The sequence below is a fragment of the Polistes canadensis genome, unplaced genomic scaffold (assembly GCF_001313835.1).
Source record: "Polistes canadensis isolate GaletaPanama2010 unplaced genomic scaffold, ASM131383v1 scaffold_71, whole genome shotgun sequence".
NCBI classification, from domain to species: Eukaryota; Metazoa; Arthropoda; class Insecta; order Hymenoptera; family Vespidae; genus Polistes; species Polistes canadensis.
In genome coordinates this window covers 185,239-203,988 of record NW_014569618.1, presented here as the reverse complement: position 1 = coordinate 203,988, position 18,750 = coordinate 185,239, and the positions used below count along the sequence as shown (strand labels likewise).

Here is an 18,750-nt window from a genome sequence, read left to right as displayed (position 1 = left end):
TCGAGTTCGAATGAACACGAGTTAGGTTTGTGGTGTGGTAGTGGACCACTCAATAAGTAAAGAGGTGGGAAAGAAAAGAAAAGAAAGAAGAAGAAGAGGAGGAGAAGGAGAATGAGGAGATTGAAAAGGAGGAGGAAGAGGAGCAAGAGGAGGAAGAGGAGGAGGAGGTGCAAGCGTGGTGGTTGTCAGGATCGCAAGAGCTCGAACGAGGAGAGATATCCTCGGTTCTCCTCGTGTGGGACCTATATAACTGTACTGTGTGTCTGGGTCAGGGGGCGGGCCGGCAAGTTTGTAGTATACTCTGTATATCGGACAGGTGTATCCCATTCCGAGTCGACGAGTTCTCGCGTGCACCTTCGCGATCGCGGACACGCCGCAGTTGCCGCAATCAACACCGTAATCGCCGCAACCGCGTGTCGTCGCGCGAAATTGCGGCTAATCAACTAATCTGCTAATTTGCGTTAGAAATCGCGGTCGAAGTAAATATAAGGGTTGCGCATATTAGGTGAGGCTTTTATATAAACTCTCACCCTTCTTTTTTTTAATATTAATAATTTATCTATTAATTTTTTCTTTTTTCTTTTTTTCATTTTTACTTCGTGCCAAAGTGTCGTTCGTGTTAGTTATTTTATTTTTTTTCATTCTTATTGTTTTCTTTTTCTCTTTCTTTTATTTTATTTTGATCGAGTTACTTTGATGATTGTTTTTCTTTCCCTCTTCGTTCTAATTTTCCCTCCTTTTTTTTCGTTTCTTTGCGCTTTTATTTTTATCACCCTTTTCATAAATTTTTGGAATTATTCGAAAAAGTGAGACGAGGTATCCGATTTTTTATAACTTTTTACATACAAAGAGGGAGAGAGAGAGAGAGAGAAAATAAAACAAGCCATTGTAAGGTACATGTAATATTAAAATAATTGCAAATTAGATATATTGATCGGATTATCTAATTGCGAAAGACTTAATTTGCTGTTAGAGATTAATTTAATGATAATGCTACGTTTGCTATCAATAAATTTTAACGAGGGAATATCGTGCGAAGGATTTAATCCAATTTTCGTTACGTCAACGATTGAGTTATTATACCTACGACGAGTAGTGCAATTTAGTTCCACTTAATGCGTTAATGACACTGCTGGTGATAATAATCTCTTTCTCACCTCTCTCTCTCTCTCTCTATCTCCATCTATTTATCTCGGTGAGAGCAAAATTACGTGTCCCGCGTATGGTAAAGGTAGTATTACAAACGACCACGTGGTTTTTCACTTTCTTGTCATCGTACGGGAAGTGACTTTCCGTATCTACTTTCGTTTCGTATGATATTTATAAATAAACAACTTACGAATAACACGAAATATTTCTATCATAATTTTTTTCTTTTTTTTTTTCTCTTCTTCTTATATTTTATTTCTTTATTTCAATCTAAGAGATATCGTTTACGATTAGAAAGTATATTAGAAGTGAGGATGTATAGATAAATGGCCGATGATCCAGTTTAATAACGTTTCAGACCGCATTGAGAAAGTGCAACGTGTATGGTTTCACTATCGAGTTGTCGGGTTGCTTCTTAGTAATCAATTACCATGCGATTGATACCGTGAAAAAGATAGATTAATTTAAATAGCATGTAGATACTCTCCTTATTTCTATCTACTTTATGATACATGAAATATATATATAATCGTCGATTTAGATTAATGTTTCCTTATCTCTCTCTCAGTTAAATTTACTTCTTTTGTACTGGTATATATATAAAAAAAACGAGCTAATGAACGTGTTGATTTAATCCGCGCGCTCGCCATTTCCTGTATATAATAATATTATAATTGATTAATTATTTCTCCTTATTCGCGTTTTCTATTTGCCGTTCTAATTTGAAATCGAGAATTAATATAGTTTAATTAAATAATTACATAAAATTAATATCTTCACAAAATCATCGTTTGGAAAGATTTCATATTTACCAAGGAATACATAGAAACGTTTTAAACAGATTTGAGAAAGCTACGAAGAAATGAGGCAAAGCTTTTTCTCGTTTTATTCAAATGAGTATGCACGTAACGTTTTTCGAGGTAGGTTGGTCAAAATCACGCTTGTGAAGAGAGAAAAAGAGAGAGAGAGAAAGATAGGAAGGTTTTGGTATAGGCTACGGTGAGAATAAGAGGGAGTGAAAGGAAAGATGTTAAGGGAAAATGAGGAGGGGGAAATGAGAAGGGGGGAATGAGAAGGGGGGTAGGGCAGGTAAACGAACGAAAGAACGAAATAACGAAAGAAGAGAGGAGGTCTCGAGGTCTCTCCTTTCTCTATATGGGTCACTATTAGGTATGTACGTACTCATTATACGAATGCCTGACTTTGGAATTACCAAACCGTTATATGTATTTGGCACTACGCCAGATCTTCTTCGTGCTCGATTCAGCAACGAGTTAGTATGTAGAAGAACGAACGTGTAAATAGCCCCCAGGTGATTTTTATTATTCGAACGTTGTATATGGGGAACAAGTGTTCACGATTAGTACGACACGAATTGCAAATCGATTTAAATTCAAATAACTTATTATTTTCTGTTTTATTACATTATAAGAACGGTTCATTTCGAATTTCTTCGATCGAAATTCTATACGAAGAGAAATTTTGTCTGCAATTTTAATATCGAATATTGGATAATAAATACTAGATGGAATATAGTAGAGGGTGGGGAGAGAGGGGGAAGGAGTGGAGGAGGTCATCGAACTTTATCTAATTTCCATTTTATTGGAACAACAAGTCACGATTTGTCCTTGGTATCGATCACGCACGCGAGTTTTAAGATCGAGAACGGTACGATCGAAGATCCCGTAATTGTTTTACCATTTTGCCCCGAGGCATTTTATTTTTTTATTTTTTGTGTCCGTTCGAATAAAATCTATGCGATTACGTTTAGAGAAGAATCGATTGATATGATGGAAAATAAAAAGAATATATTTTATAAATAACGATTTTGTTATTAATATTATATTAAAGTAGAAACTGGTGATTATAGTTTATTTCTTAATGAAGATACTTCTTAAATAATTTATTTGTAAGATTGTTCCGCGTTACTGACACAGTGAACGGGTATATCGCGATGTAACAGTACGTGCAGTAGGTACATACTATATATCAACCGCTAATTCAATGCCGGAGAGTCAACGTCCAACAACCCGACGGACCGTGTCACCTGGTCAAGGTCTTGCGTCTTCACGGCTGTCTCTTGACTCTTCTCAACGGAGACAAGTATATGCAAGAATAACGAAACCCACTTGCCTACATTCTGCAAATACGTGACGATACTAAACAATATCTTATACTGAAGAAAAAAAGAAAAAAAAAATACATTTTTTCTATATTCGTTAGAGAAGAAGATTTAATTTTCAATTTATTCACAGCAAATATTCATTGCAAATTGATTTTGCAATTGTACACAATTGGAAAGTTCCTTTAAATATTATTTTCTCGTAATATTTCTTTTTTTTTTCAAATCGACAACGAGAACTTTTCCAAACAATCAAATATTATTACGATAAGAATATTATTATTATTTAATTGGATAAAAATGTCAAGAAACACGTCGTGAATTGGATGTGTTATAAAAATAAAAACAACTATATGAAACGTTCCATTGGATTACGATTAATTGATTATTTCGATCGATCGATCGATCGAATGATCGGGTGGGGGTGGGGAGGAGGATTTGTAAAAAACAAAAAACAAAATACAAAAAAAAGAGATAACGGAGCGAAAAGCCGGACATTCGGTAGGAATTTGGGACGGGTGACCTAGTGTGGTTGGTTGAACGAGGCGTGCTTGGTTGGTTGCTTACTTGCTCGTCTCTCTGATAATTGCCGATCAAACATGAGCGAACTGTCGAAGGACATCGTGCTATGTCGGCTGACAAAAGTATTTTCTCCCGTATTACTACTCGTTGGTAACGACTACGGTTAACGGTTAACGCCTCTATTCTCGTCTCCTTTTTCGTTGACTCCCGTTTACGACAACCGTCTATTGCACTTTTCTCATTACGGTTAAAACGTCTACTTTACGATTACAGGATCCACAGTTGGCCATTGTGAACTCAATCGCGGGAAAAACGTCCCGGTATCGTGCTAACGTCCCTCGATTAAATACAGGTAGAACCAATGTTTACAACGATAAGTTTGATCTAGTTTCAAATGTGTTACCTGTGGTATACATATATATATATATATATATTTCTTTTTTATTGATATTTTCTAATATTTTAGGGGTTGCACTTTCGAGTGCCTCACCGTGGACGCCAACGCGGTATGCGGTTACGTGTTTTCGTCTTAGCCTGTCTCCTAATCAAGGGGGTGAGTTCAAATATCTATATTAAAAAAAGATAATAGTAAGAATAAAAAAGGAAACAAAAAAGAATAAGGAAGAGGGAAGGATAAGGTAAAAGAATTTTGAATGTATATCAAAGTGAGACAAAAATGTGGTTGAGATGATAATAATAAGAATAAGAAGAATAAGAATAAGAATAAGAATAAAAATAAGAGGAAAGGTAAAAGATTTTGGAAATAGGTCGAGACCGCCCAGAAGCGAGATCGGTACGAGTTTGCTCTCGGATAATTACGACATTATAACCCACATATTTATCTCTCTCTCTCTTTTTCTCTCTCTCTTTCAGTTGATACTTGTGGAGTAGTCGCAATTCCGTTACCCACCAGTGCTCTGACCCAGAGCTAAGGGCGACTTCGATGTCTCGAAATGGTTGTACGATCCGGCTCATCCGCCATGTCTTTGCTGACTGTTCTCCAAGCACTGTATAACGTTTCATCCTCTTTACCCTCTCTCATTCTCATCCTCATCCTCATCCTCTTCCTCTTCTTCTTCTTTTTCTTCTTCTTGTTCCCTTATTGCAACCATGCTTCTTTGCAAGGTGCCGGCAAAAATGTTGCACTCAGAACGACCGGTTCCTTGACAACGACGACGATATATACACATACACATAGACATACACACACAGAGAAAGAAAAACGCATACACCTACATATATTTTCGCCCACCATTCTCCTCTCCTGGCCCGACACGATTTTCGATCCGTTCGCAAAAGGCTCACACGCCTTTTATCTTTCAACAAACCTGCAACAACCGTGCAGACCCGCATTCGGAATGCAATCTTACTTAGCCATGGCTAACATTTTCTTGCGGTTACCACTTTTTCTTTTTTCTTTTTTTTTTTTTTATCAAGAACAACGGGTACCTACTACCATGATGTATATGTATATACAAACACCAAAATCTCATTACTTTTTTTTTTTTCTACCGATTTCTCTTACATTCCTTTCATTTACATTTTGACAGTTATCGAACCTATTATTTATATTCCGTTATTATTTATACATATCTCATTTTCATTTTAAATGTGATCATCTTTTTAGAATTGTTTTAATCTTTAGACGCGCGTCATAGTGCGTGAAAAAAGTAACTTTAACTAACGCGTGTTATTTCAAATAGAATCTTTATACTTTATCTTTACACTAGCTTGTCTCATTTCCTATATTTTGATAAATTAAATGAGAAAATATAAATCGTTAGATTTAATCTTAAATGTTTATTCGCGTCTTGACTCGATAAGTGGTATATAATCTAATCTAATTAAATTCTATATTATTGAGACACTTAGTAATAAATAGTTAATAAATAAGTCATTTCTTCTCGATAAACCAGTAATAATATATATCTACTTTTATAAAGTTAGATAACGCTTCGGAAAGATCGTTTACGCGATCAATGGAAGCACCATGAGTATGGTGAATGGAGCGTTTTACAACTTATCAGTGTCCTCTTCTTCGAAGTAACGTTTAACCAGTGATCTTCCTCTCAAGAGACTCCTTTATGGTACAAGGTAGTACTCAAGAATGTTGCACAGTCCACGACGACGACCGGTTTCTCGATGCTTTATCGCATTATTGCATTCCTCAAGAAGAAAAGGGGGGTTGGGGTGGGGTAGGGTGGGTATGGGGAGAGAAGGTAGAATGATTATTTCGACCCATTTACACGCCTTTCTTTTTCATCCTCATCCCTCTCCCTATCATCGTATCCTTTAACCTTTTTTTATTTTGCCAAGAAAATTTACTGAATTATTTTAACGCTGATGCGTACGCGCATACAATCATACGACGGGGGAAGGGGATGAGTACGGCAAGGGGGGGGGGCTGTTTAAACTAATGTTCCATTTTATTAGAAGTCGGTCAGAGTGTTTTCTTTTAATCTCAGGATGTTAAAAAGTAGTATTGTTCCAAATTCATACGTTATACAATGGGAAAAAGAAAAACAAAAACAAAAAAAAGAAAAAAGAAAGGAGAGGGGTTAAAAAAAAAAGTGTCGTATCTTTTTACGTTGAGAAGAATCGAATGGGTATGAGGAAAAGCAATGAAACAAACAAGTAAGGAAGTTAAGCAAGCAACGGTCGTAGCACGAGTGACCTAGTAGGCCTTCCTCGAATTATGGGACATGCGGGTTGGAAAGCCATGACGAGACAACAAGCCCGGACATTGCCGATCGTTCGTTCGTTCGTTCGTTGGAAAAGGCCAAGGAGAATTGTTCGGCGCATTCGAATAGCGCATCAGAAGTGGTGTCTTGGTGCTTGATGGCCGATTGACCCGAAGCTAAAGACACGGCTGGCCCGTTATGCCCCAGGGTTACGCGTGACGCAATAAACCACTACTATGTTCGAACGTTTATATACGAATACACACAACATCGATGCTCCTATTCTGTCTTTTACCTTGTCCCTACCCAAGCCGCCACCGCCGACCTATAGTAATCATTCGTTGAACCAATCTCAATCGAGTTCCTCGATCTTCTTTCCTCCCGTTGTCTTAAGTCTCTTCTTCTTCTTCTTCTGTGAGTTTGTTTCAAAACAATTTGACGATAATTATTAATTAGACTTACCTAGCCTGAGAAATGATTATTATTTATTTTCTTCTAAGAGATAGATCGCAAACGAGAGATTACTTTTTTTTTTTTTTCTCATTTTTAATAACAAGATTGAAGGTGATAAAAACGTGAGAAGATATCTTTTTTTTATTTGTTTCCCCGACGATGACGCGTGTGGTCTTTCGGGACGAGAGGAATGAGAAAAGAAAAAGAATTAGAAAGAAGAGAGAGGGAGAAACAGAAAAGAGAGAGAGAGAGAGAGAGAGACTTGCGAGTCGCTAATTATGCAGGAGGCCGACGTTAATCTACTTTCGCGTTCCTTGCCATCATTAATCTTATTCCATAGGCACTTGATTCCGTCTTACTTTGGCAAAAACTTTTTTTTCAATATAACTTCTCATTCTCATTCTCTTTATCTTGTTTTTTTGTTAAACAGCTGGCTCGAACAGAAGAGGTGGAAGTAGTCGAGGCGATTCCAGGTGAAGAGAAAAGGAACGAAAATTCTGCGTTAAATCGGCAGGACAACGACATCAATAGTTCCGACCAGCTAGTATTGGATTCGTTAGGTGAAAAGGATGGGGCTGGAAGTCACTACAAATCTGGCGGTCTCCGAGGTAATCCACTTGCGTTGCCGCCAGGTCGAGGTGGGATTGGGATGGGTCATCCGAGACCTCATCACAATGTCGCTTATCATGGTCCTCCACCGCCTTTGCCAGCTCATAAGACGCAACCCGAGGCCATGGATAAGATCTATACGACTGGTGGAGGTGGCGTCAGTACTGCGGTAGGTGCTGAACCATGGCCTGCACCGACCCCAGACATGCCAATGATCGTATCGCTCGACGTAAAGTGCGAGAAAAGTTTAATGAAGGTATATCTTGGCTTCGACAAGCCATTCTATGGTATAGTCTTCAGCAAGGGACACTACAGTAACGTCAATTGTGTTCATTTACCTGCCGGGCTTGGTCGTACATCGGTAAACTTTGAAATAAGCGTACACGCTTGTGGTACCGCTGGCAATACCGAAAATGGTCTTTATGGATATGGAGCCGGATCAGGGACCTATTTCGAAAACATCATTGTCATACAATACGATCCGCAGGTGCAAGAAGTCTGGGACCAAGCTCGCAAATTACGATGCACTTGGCACGATCTCTATGAGAAATCAGTTACCTTCCGACCTTTCCCGGTCGACATGTTGGACGTCGTTCGTGCTGATTTTGCCGGTGACAATGTTGGTTGTTGGATGCAGATACAGGTTGGTAAAGGTCCATGGGCTTCCGAAGTTTCGGGTTTGGTTAAGATTGGACAAACTATGACGATGGTTTTGGCGATAAAGGACGACGATTCGAAGTTTGACATGCTTGTAAGAAATTGCATGGCTCACGATGGCAAACGTGCACCTATACAGCTCGTAGATCAGAGAGGATGCATCACGAGACCTAAATTAATGTCGAGATTCACTAAGATTAAGAACTTTGGTGCTTCGGCTTCTGTATTATCTTATGCGCACTTCCAAGCATTCAAGTTTCCAGATTCCATGGAGGTTCATTTTCAGTGTACAATACAGATATGCAGATATCACTGTCCAGAACAATGTTCCGAATCCTCACCGTTACTCGAACCGCAAGGACCTGGCTTATTCGAGAATCATCATCATCATCAATCTAATGGACCACCTGATGCTGGTTATGGTTTACCACCACCTCTACCGATACATTTGGAAGCTTATTTGCAAGCAGCTGCTGGTAGACCGAGAGACGAAAGACGAAGGAAATCTCGAGAGATCGTAGCGACACCGGAAAAATCTGTTGGCGTAAATAGAATAATCAGAGTTGTTTCTACCGGTGATTTAACGTTTTCCATCGATGATAATAACAACGGAGATTTGAACGGACCAACTATGGTGTTTCCACAAAAAACTGAGACTTCAGCTGGTTCAACGATGATTTGCATGACTACACCTGGCTTTGCGGTGACACTCGTAGTTCTACTTGCAGTTTTACTTTGCTCTTGCATATTATCAACTTATCTCTGCATACGTCTCAGACCATTCTCGATAAAATCACGAAAATCGGTGTCCTATTGCAGCAGAGAACAAAACGGTGCACCGAAAAAATCGTCGAGGATGTGCTTCTACTCTTAGTGTGTCCTTGAACGTTTTTAATTTTATAGAAGAAACTATCTTTTTAACTCGGCGAACTATTGGGACTGAGAGGATAATGAATTAGTTACTTTTGTGCCTTGATCGATGTAGTACAATTGTTGTTTTTCGCAAACGCATTCGTCAGTTACCAACATCTTTTTTTCTTTTCTTTTATTTTATTTTATTTTATTTTATTTCACTTATGCCGAAAGACGAAAGGACATATCGATTTTAATAAAAATTATCGTACATCTGGCACTGTGTGTTCATTTAAATATGCTACAAGTACGATCATTTTTATTATAGTATGATAATTAAAAAAAAAAAAAAAAAGGTAAAATCTTTAAACACGTTGTAACTTTAAACGAAAACTTTTGATCAAGATTATTATTCTTTCTTCCCATGTTCATTGCCAATTTTCGCAGAGGCTATCGCTTTTCGTATAAACACAATTTCATATTACAATATGTGTGTAGTCACATTATTTAAATTAAACATTTTTTTCTTCTTCTCTATTTGTTGGATTTCATGAAGAACATATGAAATTGTGTTTCGTTTACGAGATGTAATATCGAAAAGCGACGATGATAAAAGTGCCGAAATACTTAGTCAAAGATAATCAAACTTTATTCATGCGTTGTTTATTCCGTTTCACAAGTAGTTTCTAATTGTTTATAATAATTGTATGCGATTTATCTGGTATCTGGGTTGAAGTTTTTTTTTTTTTTTTAATCGTTTAATTTAAGTGACGTTCTCGTTAACGATATGAAAAACACAAATTGAAGAAAAAGAAGGAGAATTATTTTCGTTGTCTCGTTAGTATCGTTGTGTTGCGAATGAAAAAAGAAAAAAAAAGAAGCTGAAAATATTTTTCAAGCTTGGACGGTGCCAATAAATTATTCTTTGTTTATATATATATATTAATAATAATAATAATCTATATCAATGTAATTTTTCAAAAGAGTAATATCGGAATTGAATAAATCATGTAAAAGATGACAGGAAAATAAAATGTAAAAGTAAGATATAGTGGAAAGATTTTTCTCGCGTTTATATAAGATTTTTCATCTCTCGACGTAGCGTTTTAAATTTTATTATTTTATTATTTATTTATTTATATTTATTATACCACATCTATTTCTGCGTCTTTTTAATCGCGTAATTAAGAAATAATAATACTATAGTGTATCCAAAAAAAAATCATTATTATTAAATTAATTTTTTTTTACGTTCAACTGATATAAAAATAATAATCAATTATCTTTTAAAATGTTTTCTAAATTGCCATAGAGAAAATATTAGATAGTAGATTAAGATAATTTAGACGATAGTTTTTTTAATAATTAACTCAGACGCGAGCGAATTATTATTATTATACATATAAGTTTATTTAAACACGTACCTTTGATCATTGGATGAACGTGTCCAATTTGAAAGGCAATGTCTATATTTTTATACGCGTATATATGTTTATAATAAATTTATTTTTTATTTACAAAGAAAAATGTATATTTTATTTATTATAATAATATTCTATCCGTTAGGAGAGACGGTTCGTGCTTTTTTTTTTTTGGTTTTTTTTTTCTGTATTTTTTTTATTTTTTTTTTTATATATAGAAAAGGATTTTCTCTCTCTTTTTTTTATTGTATATTTTATTATTTTTTTTTTTTTTTTAAATATTTATTTATGGGATGAATAATCATCGGAGATTGGCAGTAATCGTCCAAGATTCTGTAAATATATTTATTGTCTTAAGTTGTTTAATGCATATTGTTTAAATAGAAACACAACCTCAGAAATATACTATCGAATCGATCATTATATAAATTAATTTTAAATCGAATAATGTTTTTTTTATTTTTTTTTTTTTTTTTGCATATTTAACGCTATACAAAGAAAAATTTATATTTATAAAAAAAGGGGGGGGAAAAAAAAAACAAAATATGATTTAATAAAATCATGAAGAACTGATTAGAAGAGAATTGTTCGTACAATTAAATTAATATTTATCATCTTAAATTTCTAAACGTACACAAAGAGAGAAAATAATTTTTTTTACACGTCTACTACACACGTATATATTTATTATTATTTATATTTATATATATATATAAACGTAAAGTTTGATTCTTAAAAATTAATACGTGTTGGGGCATTCGCGGCGCTTCTCTCCATTTTGTCTTCTCTTGTTTGTTTCTTCTTCATTCTTTTTTTTTTTTTTTTTGGGATAAATAAAATAATAAGATTCGATATTAAAATATTGAAAAAAGAAAAAAAGAAAAAAAAAGAAACGACGAGACGCGAACGCCATAAATAAGGCTAATGAACTTTTACAACGAGTATACAAATTATCATCTAAAGAAGAAAAATATTTATTTTTACGTCTTTCGCGTTATATAGAAATGAGAGAAGATGATGCGTTACGATATGAAGAGAAAACAAAAAAAAAAAAGAAAAAAAAATACAAAGACAAAAAATAAAAATGAAATATTTGTTCTCTTCTCGTTCGATGGCGTCTGGTTAAATGACAACTATCTCATTTCTCTAGTTTTTAAAAATCTAACTAAGTACGTGTGTCATTATTTTGATCTTACAATTTAGATTATACATATATTTACGAACTTCATCATTATCATCATCATCATCATCATCATCATGACACCTAGAAATGATTAATTTCGTTCACTTTTCCTTACTAAGAAAAAGACAAAAAATCTCAACTTCATCGTTGATACAGAGAATCGTTTGATTAACTTAAAATAAAATGATAGTCAAATATATAGAACTCGTCAAACAGTTTCGATGATTTCAAATGGAAGAAGATAGACGATCTTTTTTTGTGTGTTCCGAACGTGCATCGGCAATGAAGGTGAACTTGTATCTTTCCAGACACGTATCGCTATTATCCTTAAAGGTTTTCACGATATCCTGAGCTTCGAGAGAGAGAGAGAGAAAGAGAAAGAGAGAAAGAGAGAGGGACAATAAAGATTGGCATTAATGGCTCGAGAAATGTAGTTGAAACGATCGAAGATCCACCGTCTCTCGTGAATACGAACGACGAAATCTCTCGACGATGTCCTTTGAATAGAATGAAGATAAGAGAGAGCGAGAGAAAACTAACGGAAGGTAGAATAAAGATAGAAAGGAAGAAAATGAATAAAAAAAAAAAAAAAAAGTAAAAGAGATTACTAACTCTCGACTTAAATACGACTCGGAGAGATTGATTAATCGGGCTTGATCTTACGCATCCTTACACACACACGTATAACTTTGTACAGCGTATTATTGCACATAGTCTCTCGGAGAGCATATTATCACTGCTTGGATAAGCGGATATCCGATGAAATGAATCGTCGAGTCGCGGTAGTCGTGTACACGGGTTCATAAAATAATCAGCCTCTTTCAACCGAAGGTGTTTCCCTTGATACTATATCGTTAGTTTGTTTTTGCAATTGGCCGGACGATGATGGCGGGGGCGGGGGTGGTGGTGGTGGTCTCGTCGTACAACGTACACGAAGTAGACCATAAAGTAACCAACCGTTTGCCGTGGGTCCGACAGCCGTTGCACGATTTTTTCTGCTACCACCAACTACCGCTTCACGTTGGGATTGCAATCGATGCAACATTGCACCGGCAACCAATGCCGAGACTACGGCTGAAAGGGCTACCACTACGAAGAGTGCACTGAAACCTGGCATTGGCAAACAAATACCATATACGACCTCCTCACGTATTCTTCCTTGAAAGACCGTAACAGCTTCAGCGTGGGTATCCGGACTGAAGGCCAGGTCAGCTTCCGAGATTACCTCGTATATTCCACTAACACCGACATCCGCGCTTCTAACCTTTCTGTCCGACACCACGACCGATCTTTTTCGCCTAACGTTAACCGAAGACAACGGTGTCACTGGCCTAGAATCACCGTCCTCTTCTAAATTACGCGGTCCGTGTGGAAATTGTTCACGATCGCTCTCGTATCTCGTAACTCTTGGAGGTTCCTGGAAAAAAGAAAAAAGAAAAAAGAAGGATAACGAATTATTTTCACAGATAATCAAATGATGGCCCATTTTTATCACGTTAATTTATAATACGTTATATTATTAATTGAATTCATTTATTTCAATAAAATCTAGTTTTATTTCGCGTGAATTATTCGATTATATAAACTACCCCTCCTTCACCACTCCTATTTGTGATTAAAGAGATCATTATGTCAATGAGAAAAGTAGAGAGTATCGTTAATTAATTAGATCTCTTTGATCTGACTAAATAGAGCTTATTAATAATATACCTTGGGAACTCGAAACGAGATAGATAACAATATAATATAATATAATGCGGATTATAATTGGAAGAAACTGACAATTAGAGTGATTCAATTAAAAAATGCGAATAGATTTAAATAATACTTATTAGAGGTGTAGTGTTGAATGATATGATAGGAGGAATTTTAGATTGAATTTCTAAATGACTATAAATAATCCACATAATTACCAAGTAAGGCCGCGAAAGATCGTCCGGATGTACGTCGTCCTCGTTTTGCGGTTCTATCACGGGTGCTGGTAATCGATTGTTAGTTTGCGGTTGTGCTTTAACAACGGACTTCTCGATACCCAGAAATTGTCCGCCTATCGAAGTCATCTCGTCGCCGTTCTGAATGATGTCATCGTAAAGGGAACCGTCGTTTTGTTCCTCGTTTACGGCACCGTCATTTTTCTCAGCACTATTATTATCGTCGTTATGAATGATGGGCGTTCCTGTGGTTTGGTGATATTGCTGAAGGATTTGATCCTTGCGTTCTTGAATATAATGGCCGACCGAACCACTGAGCTGACAGTGGTCGAGACAACCGTGCCGACATATCTCAACCTTGACGGACAAAAAACAATGAAATGAAATGAAATGAAATGAAATGTTCATCGTGAAAACTAATGAAACTAAATGAAGATCGAAATTAATTGAAATTAATCGTCTCACCTTGCATTTGATATGAACGCTAAGTGCGTCGGGAAATTTGAATGCATGGAAAAATGCGTATGTTATTACGGTAGCACGATCATCCGATCCTCTAGCCTTGAGAAAACGGCTTATCATCTTAGGCCTGAGAACGCATCCGAACTCATCGCTTAGTTGTATCGTGTGACCCCCGCCGTCTGATGCTACGCACGATTTAACTCGCATGTCGAATTCACCTGCGCCCAATTGAATAAAACGAGAATTATGTTAGAGTAAGTTCGTGTCTTAGGTGTGCGTGGAATCTCGTGTACCTTGGGAGTTCTGTCGCTCGTTACCTCGGTAATCGTTTATTGCGACGACCAGCGTGAGAGTTGAGCCAAGAGGAACGATCCCAGATACAGGTGGAGCCCATGGTCCCTTTCCATGTTGTATTTCCATCCAACAGTCAACGTTGTCCCCTTTTGAATATCAAATCGTTTCAATCTACTATATACCGTTTTTTCGAGACTTTAACACGAACGCAAACCAACTTTGCGAGATATAAATGTGAACATGATAATAAACGATTTCTTTTTTCTCGTAGAAACAAAATCGTTTGCATTTTCTTGTTTTTTTTTTTTTTTTTTGTACACAGTTAACGAACACACAAATGTTCGTTCGTGAATGTTCGTACAAACACAAGTTTATGATTTTCTTGCTGAGAAGACTGCTCTCTCCTACGCGAAGATGCATACATTCGTGTTACGAAAGTTAAAATTAAGTAGCAATCCTGCGGTTCCACACCTGTGGTCAACCGCGGATACACGAGTCCCCGTGTAGAAGAGTACAGTACGCGATGATCTCGCGCATTAAACTCTTTCTACCACGAAGAAACACATTATACCCGGTGTTGTTGTATCTGCCCACTGTATTTGTACACGTGATATCATTGTCAATAAATTTGTATAGAATTTTAATCGTTTAGAAACAAAAAAAAATATAGAGAATAAGTAATAAGTATGATTGATGGTTAAACCGTGTCAACAATTACCTCGAAAATCTAATTGTATAACATCGAGATCGGCTATCACCATTGGCGGTTTAGATGCAGTTTTTTCGTAATCGTTGAACCATTCGCATCGTAATCGTTTTGCTTCGTCCCATACTTCGAGCAAATCTTTATCGTATTGAACAACAACGGTGTTCTCGTAGAACTGGCCGTGCATGTCTGGTTTTGTACCACATCTGTAATACACCAGATATATACAAATATATACTATATAATGATACAATTATTCTTAATTAATTATAATTCAATTAGTTATTTCTTTCGTCTCGAAATATAAAATTATTAATAAATAAGTATCGTAGGGAAATTGGACATTAAAAAGAACTAGAACTTAGTTTTGATTAAATTGGACGTTTCAGTAACTGGAAATTTTATTTTTTTTTGTTATTTTAATATTATGAATTACATGAGACCCATACATTATAAAATATTAGATATTACCATAATCTCCAAAGTTCAGCGTCTTTTTCATTTGAGCAGACATACATTCTGGTAATATTCGAAGAACTAAACATCTAAGCTTCGTTATAAACGTCCCCAATTAATCAAAACTAAGTTCTAGTTCTTTTTAATGTCCAATTTCCTTACGATACTTATGTATTATTAATTACAATGTTGTTTCGTTGAGATCTCACCTGGCATATGCTATCCGAAACGAAAAGAAGGTTTGTCCAGTTGACGGTGGAACGTAAACGCATCGTGGATCAGCATGCTGGCCCTTGGACGATACTATTCCTTCAAAAGGTTGCGAAAACGATAGATGAACGTCCATGTGATCTTTTCCGCACATCACCTCGAGGGATTGGATGGCTGGCATGCCCTCTGGCCTTTCCAGTGGCCAGATGTCCCCGTTGCTACCAACGTTCTTCAAGCCAACCATCTAAAGAATCCAAAGAATAAACTTTCTTCAACTTTTTTTACTTATTTTTTTTTTTTTTTTTTTAATATACCTACCTATAATATCTTTACCTTTCCAATTATAAGTTGGAGAATGGATAAATAAACCGTACACGCGTGTGTGTATGTAAACCCCCCCCCCTCCCACATTTTCTTGGAATTCTGAACAGAAGTAACTTGCCGAGTTACGATCATGTTGATCCATGTCTTTAACGTAGTAACATAAAAATGTAGATAAGTTTTCATTCAAATAGAAATTTATTCGCGAGATATTATTTGACTGGAATAATGTTAAAAAAAAGGAATTTCCGAGTTACGAGAATTTTTCTCGAACGTGGCCGGAATCGAACAACGTTTTCATGAAAATGTCTCCCATTTTTCCTATTGCCGAGATATAAAAATCTTTCTCCTTCTTCTTTCGTATTTATGATATGGGTGTATGGAAAAGAGATCAAAAAAAAAAAAGAAAGAAATGAAATGAAAAACGGGGGTAAAGGAGATCCTATTATTTCATTGGAACGTGATCTAACCGACGTTTTCAGTTATTTCAGAAAATTTCTTCTTACACGTGTACGAAACGGCTACGCGACCTCTCCGATCGAGGGTTAGAGAAAATTATGGTTCTTACTAGAAAAAGAAAGAAAGAAAGAAAGAAAGAAAGAAAGAAAGAAAAAAAAAACCCCCCATCTCTTTGAAATCTCACGTGAATATTACTATCTCACACGACAATGTTGAATGGGTGTAGGTACTTGTCTTTGAAGTGCTTAGGTCAAAAGTAACATCGTTTTCTTCCTATTCCTCGCAAACTATAATTTTCTGTATTGCTGAAATGGCTCAGTAGTAGTATGTATTGCGTTGTTATTTCGTTGTTACGAAAAATTTCTATGAAATTCTATACACGCGCGCGTTATTTTCTTGAGAAAATCTTTTTCCTAGTCGTTTTTTTTTTACTTCTTCCTTTTTCTCTTTTTTTTCTTTTTTTTTTCCAAATTCTTTCTTTTCATTTCTAAATTAAGAGATTAAACAATCGCGTAAGAGAAGGAGGTTTACGAGGAATGCATAATTAAATTTTCGTCGTGTCTGTTTAGCAAATATTTGTAATCAACGAACTACGTGCCGGAGGGAGATAACAGTTCTTTAAATAAAGAAAAGAAGAAAATAAAAAGAGAGAAAAAAAAGGATTGCGTCGAGTAGTTTGTTTGCTTATCTCATATAAATGATTTATTCTAAGCGATAACAAGAGAGAGAGAGAGAGAGAGAGAGAACGAAGCGTCTCATAATAAACGTTTTAATTGATTGATTATAGAAAATTTGTCGTCGTGTTATATACATAAATGGATAGACAGGGAAGATCAGAAGAGACACGTTCTACGTCAGCAGTGAAATAATTACACGCTTTTCCTATGATTATCGATAATGAAATAGCACTAGGGAAGTGAGTGATCATATAATTACAGATAATTCATAGTTCTTTAGCGTACACTTTAACTCCAATGAAATAGGATCTAGTTGTGCATCATCAAAATGCATTTAAACGTTACTTCCACCACATAAAGCCCCCCCTTCCTCCAAACCCCCAAACCCCATCTCTCATGTATTACTATCATAAAAAGAAGAAAAAGGAAAAGATAGAGAGAGAAAGAGAAAGAAAGAGAGAGAGAGAGAGAGAGAGACAATGAAAAATAGATAGGAAAAACTGGAATCATTGATTTATGCGAAATACTCTTCATGCTCGATCAAAGAAACATTATGATCATACGCAACAACATCCAATATATTTTGCTACCAAGCGAAGATAATGACTGTGCACGCGTAGCGTAATAATCATCTCGATTGATGGATCGAAACGAGAATTTTGTTGCATCATAAAATCTTCCATTTCCGATCCAACTTTCTATCTTTTATTTGAATAAAAAATTATAATTAGTTATAATTTAACGCATATTCCAGATCCAATATATTATTATTATTATTATTAAACGTTGCGCACTTTTATCAAAAAACATATTAGTATATCGAATAGTTATATTTATTTATTTATTCATTATAATTAAATCTAAATCAAGTATGAAATGAACAAATTCCACAGTTTTTCCCTTCGTATTTTACAATATATATACATATATAAAAGTGAATAGATTTTAATGAAACTTATATTAAATTAAAATACACTCTTTTGTATATATGTAGAATATCTTTTCGAGTTATAAATTTAGCATCTAAAGTTCAAAAAATGTCAGAGAATGCAATGCTGTAAATTGTGCATCTTTGCAATTTTTTTGAAAAGTTNAAAATGTCAGAGAATGCAATGCTGTAAATTGTGCATCTTTGCAATTTTTTTGAAAAGTTCAAGTAAATATTTTTTATATTTTTCGCAAATAAATTTTAATGATTTTTATATTAAATTAAAGTACACTCTTTTGTCTACGCGTAGAATACCATATCGAGTAATAAATCAATCTGAAAAGGTTCATAAAATGACAAAGAATGCGATGTTGTAATTTTTTCCTACTTTGCCATTTCTTTGAAAAGTTTCGGCAAATATTTTTTGTACTTTTAACAGACATATTTTAATGAAACTTCTATTAAGTTAAAGTGCACTCTTTTATCTACACGTAGAATACTTTGTCGTGTTATAAATCAATCTGCAAAGGTTCATAAAATGGCAAAGAATGCACTGCTGTAAGTTGTGCATCTTTGCAATTTCTTTGAAAAGTTTCGGCAAATATTTTTTATACTTTTTGCAAATAAATTTTAATGAACCTTATGTTAAATTAAAGT

General features: G+C 35.4%; 2 protein-coding genes across 3 annotated transcripts in view; one reads left to right on the top strand and one right to left on the bottom strand.

Annotated features, from left to right (window-relative positions):
• Window positions 1–490: 490 nt before the first annotated feature.
• Window positions 491–9,115, top strand: LOC106786309. The gene is made up of 4 exons (XM_014747538.1): window positions 491–505; window positions 4,067–4,145; window positions 4,260–4,346; window positions 7,358–9,115. The coding sequence occupies exons 3-4, from the start codon at window positions 4,302–4,304 to the stop codon at window positions 9,065–9,067; spliced, it is 1,755 nt and encodes a 584-aa protein (XP_014603024.1). The 5' UTR covers window positions 491–505; window positions 4,067–4,145; window positions 4,260–4,301; the 3' UTR covers window positions 9,068–9,115.
• Window positions 9,116–11,294: 2,179 nt separating this feature from the next.
• The window catches only part of LOC106786308, a 28,157-nt gene continuing 20,701 nt past the window's right edge, over window positions 11,295–18,750 (bottom strand). The window contains exons 3-8 of one of the 2 annotated variants that reach the window (XM_014747536.1): window positions 15,708–15,952; window positions 15,055–15,248; window positions 14,336–14,482; window positions 14,046–14,260; window positions 13,563–13,937; window positions 11,295–13,066 (exon numbers count right to left, since the gene is read on the bottom strand). In XM_014747536.1, coding sequence (XP_014603022.1) covers window positions 12,461–13,066; window positions 13,563–13,937; window positions 14,046–14,260; window positions 14,336–14,482; window positions 15,055–15,248; window positions 15,708–15,952 — 1,782 coding nt within the window. In that variant the 3' untranslated portion in view covers window positions 11,295–12,460. The remainder of the gene's footprint in view (window positions 13,067–13,562; window positions 13,938–14,045; window positions 14,261–14,335; window positions 14,483–15,054; window positions 15,249–15,707; window positions 15,953–18,750) is intronic. The other variant, XM_014747537.1, reaches the window with a different exon arrangement.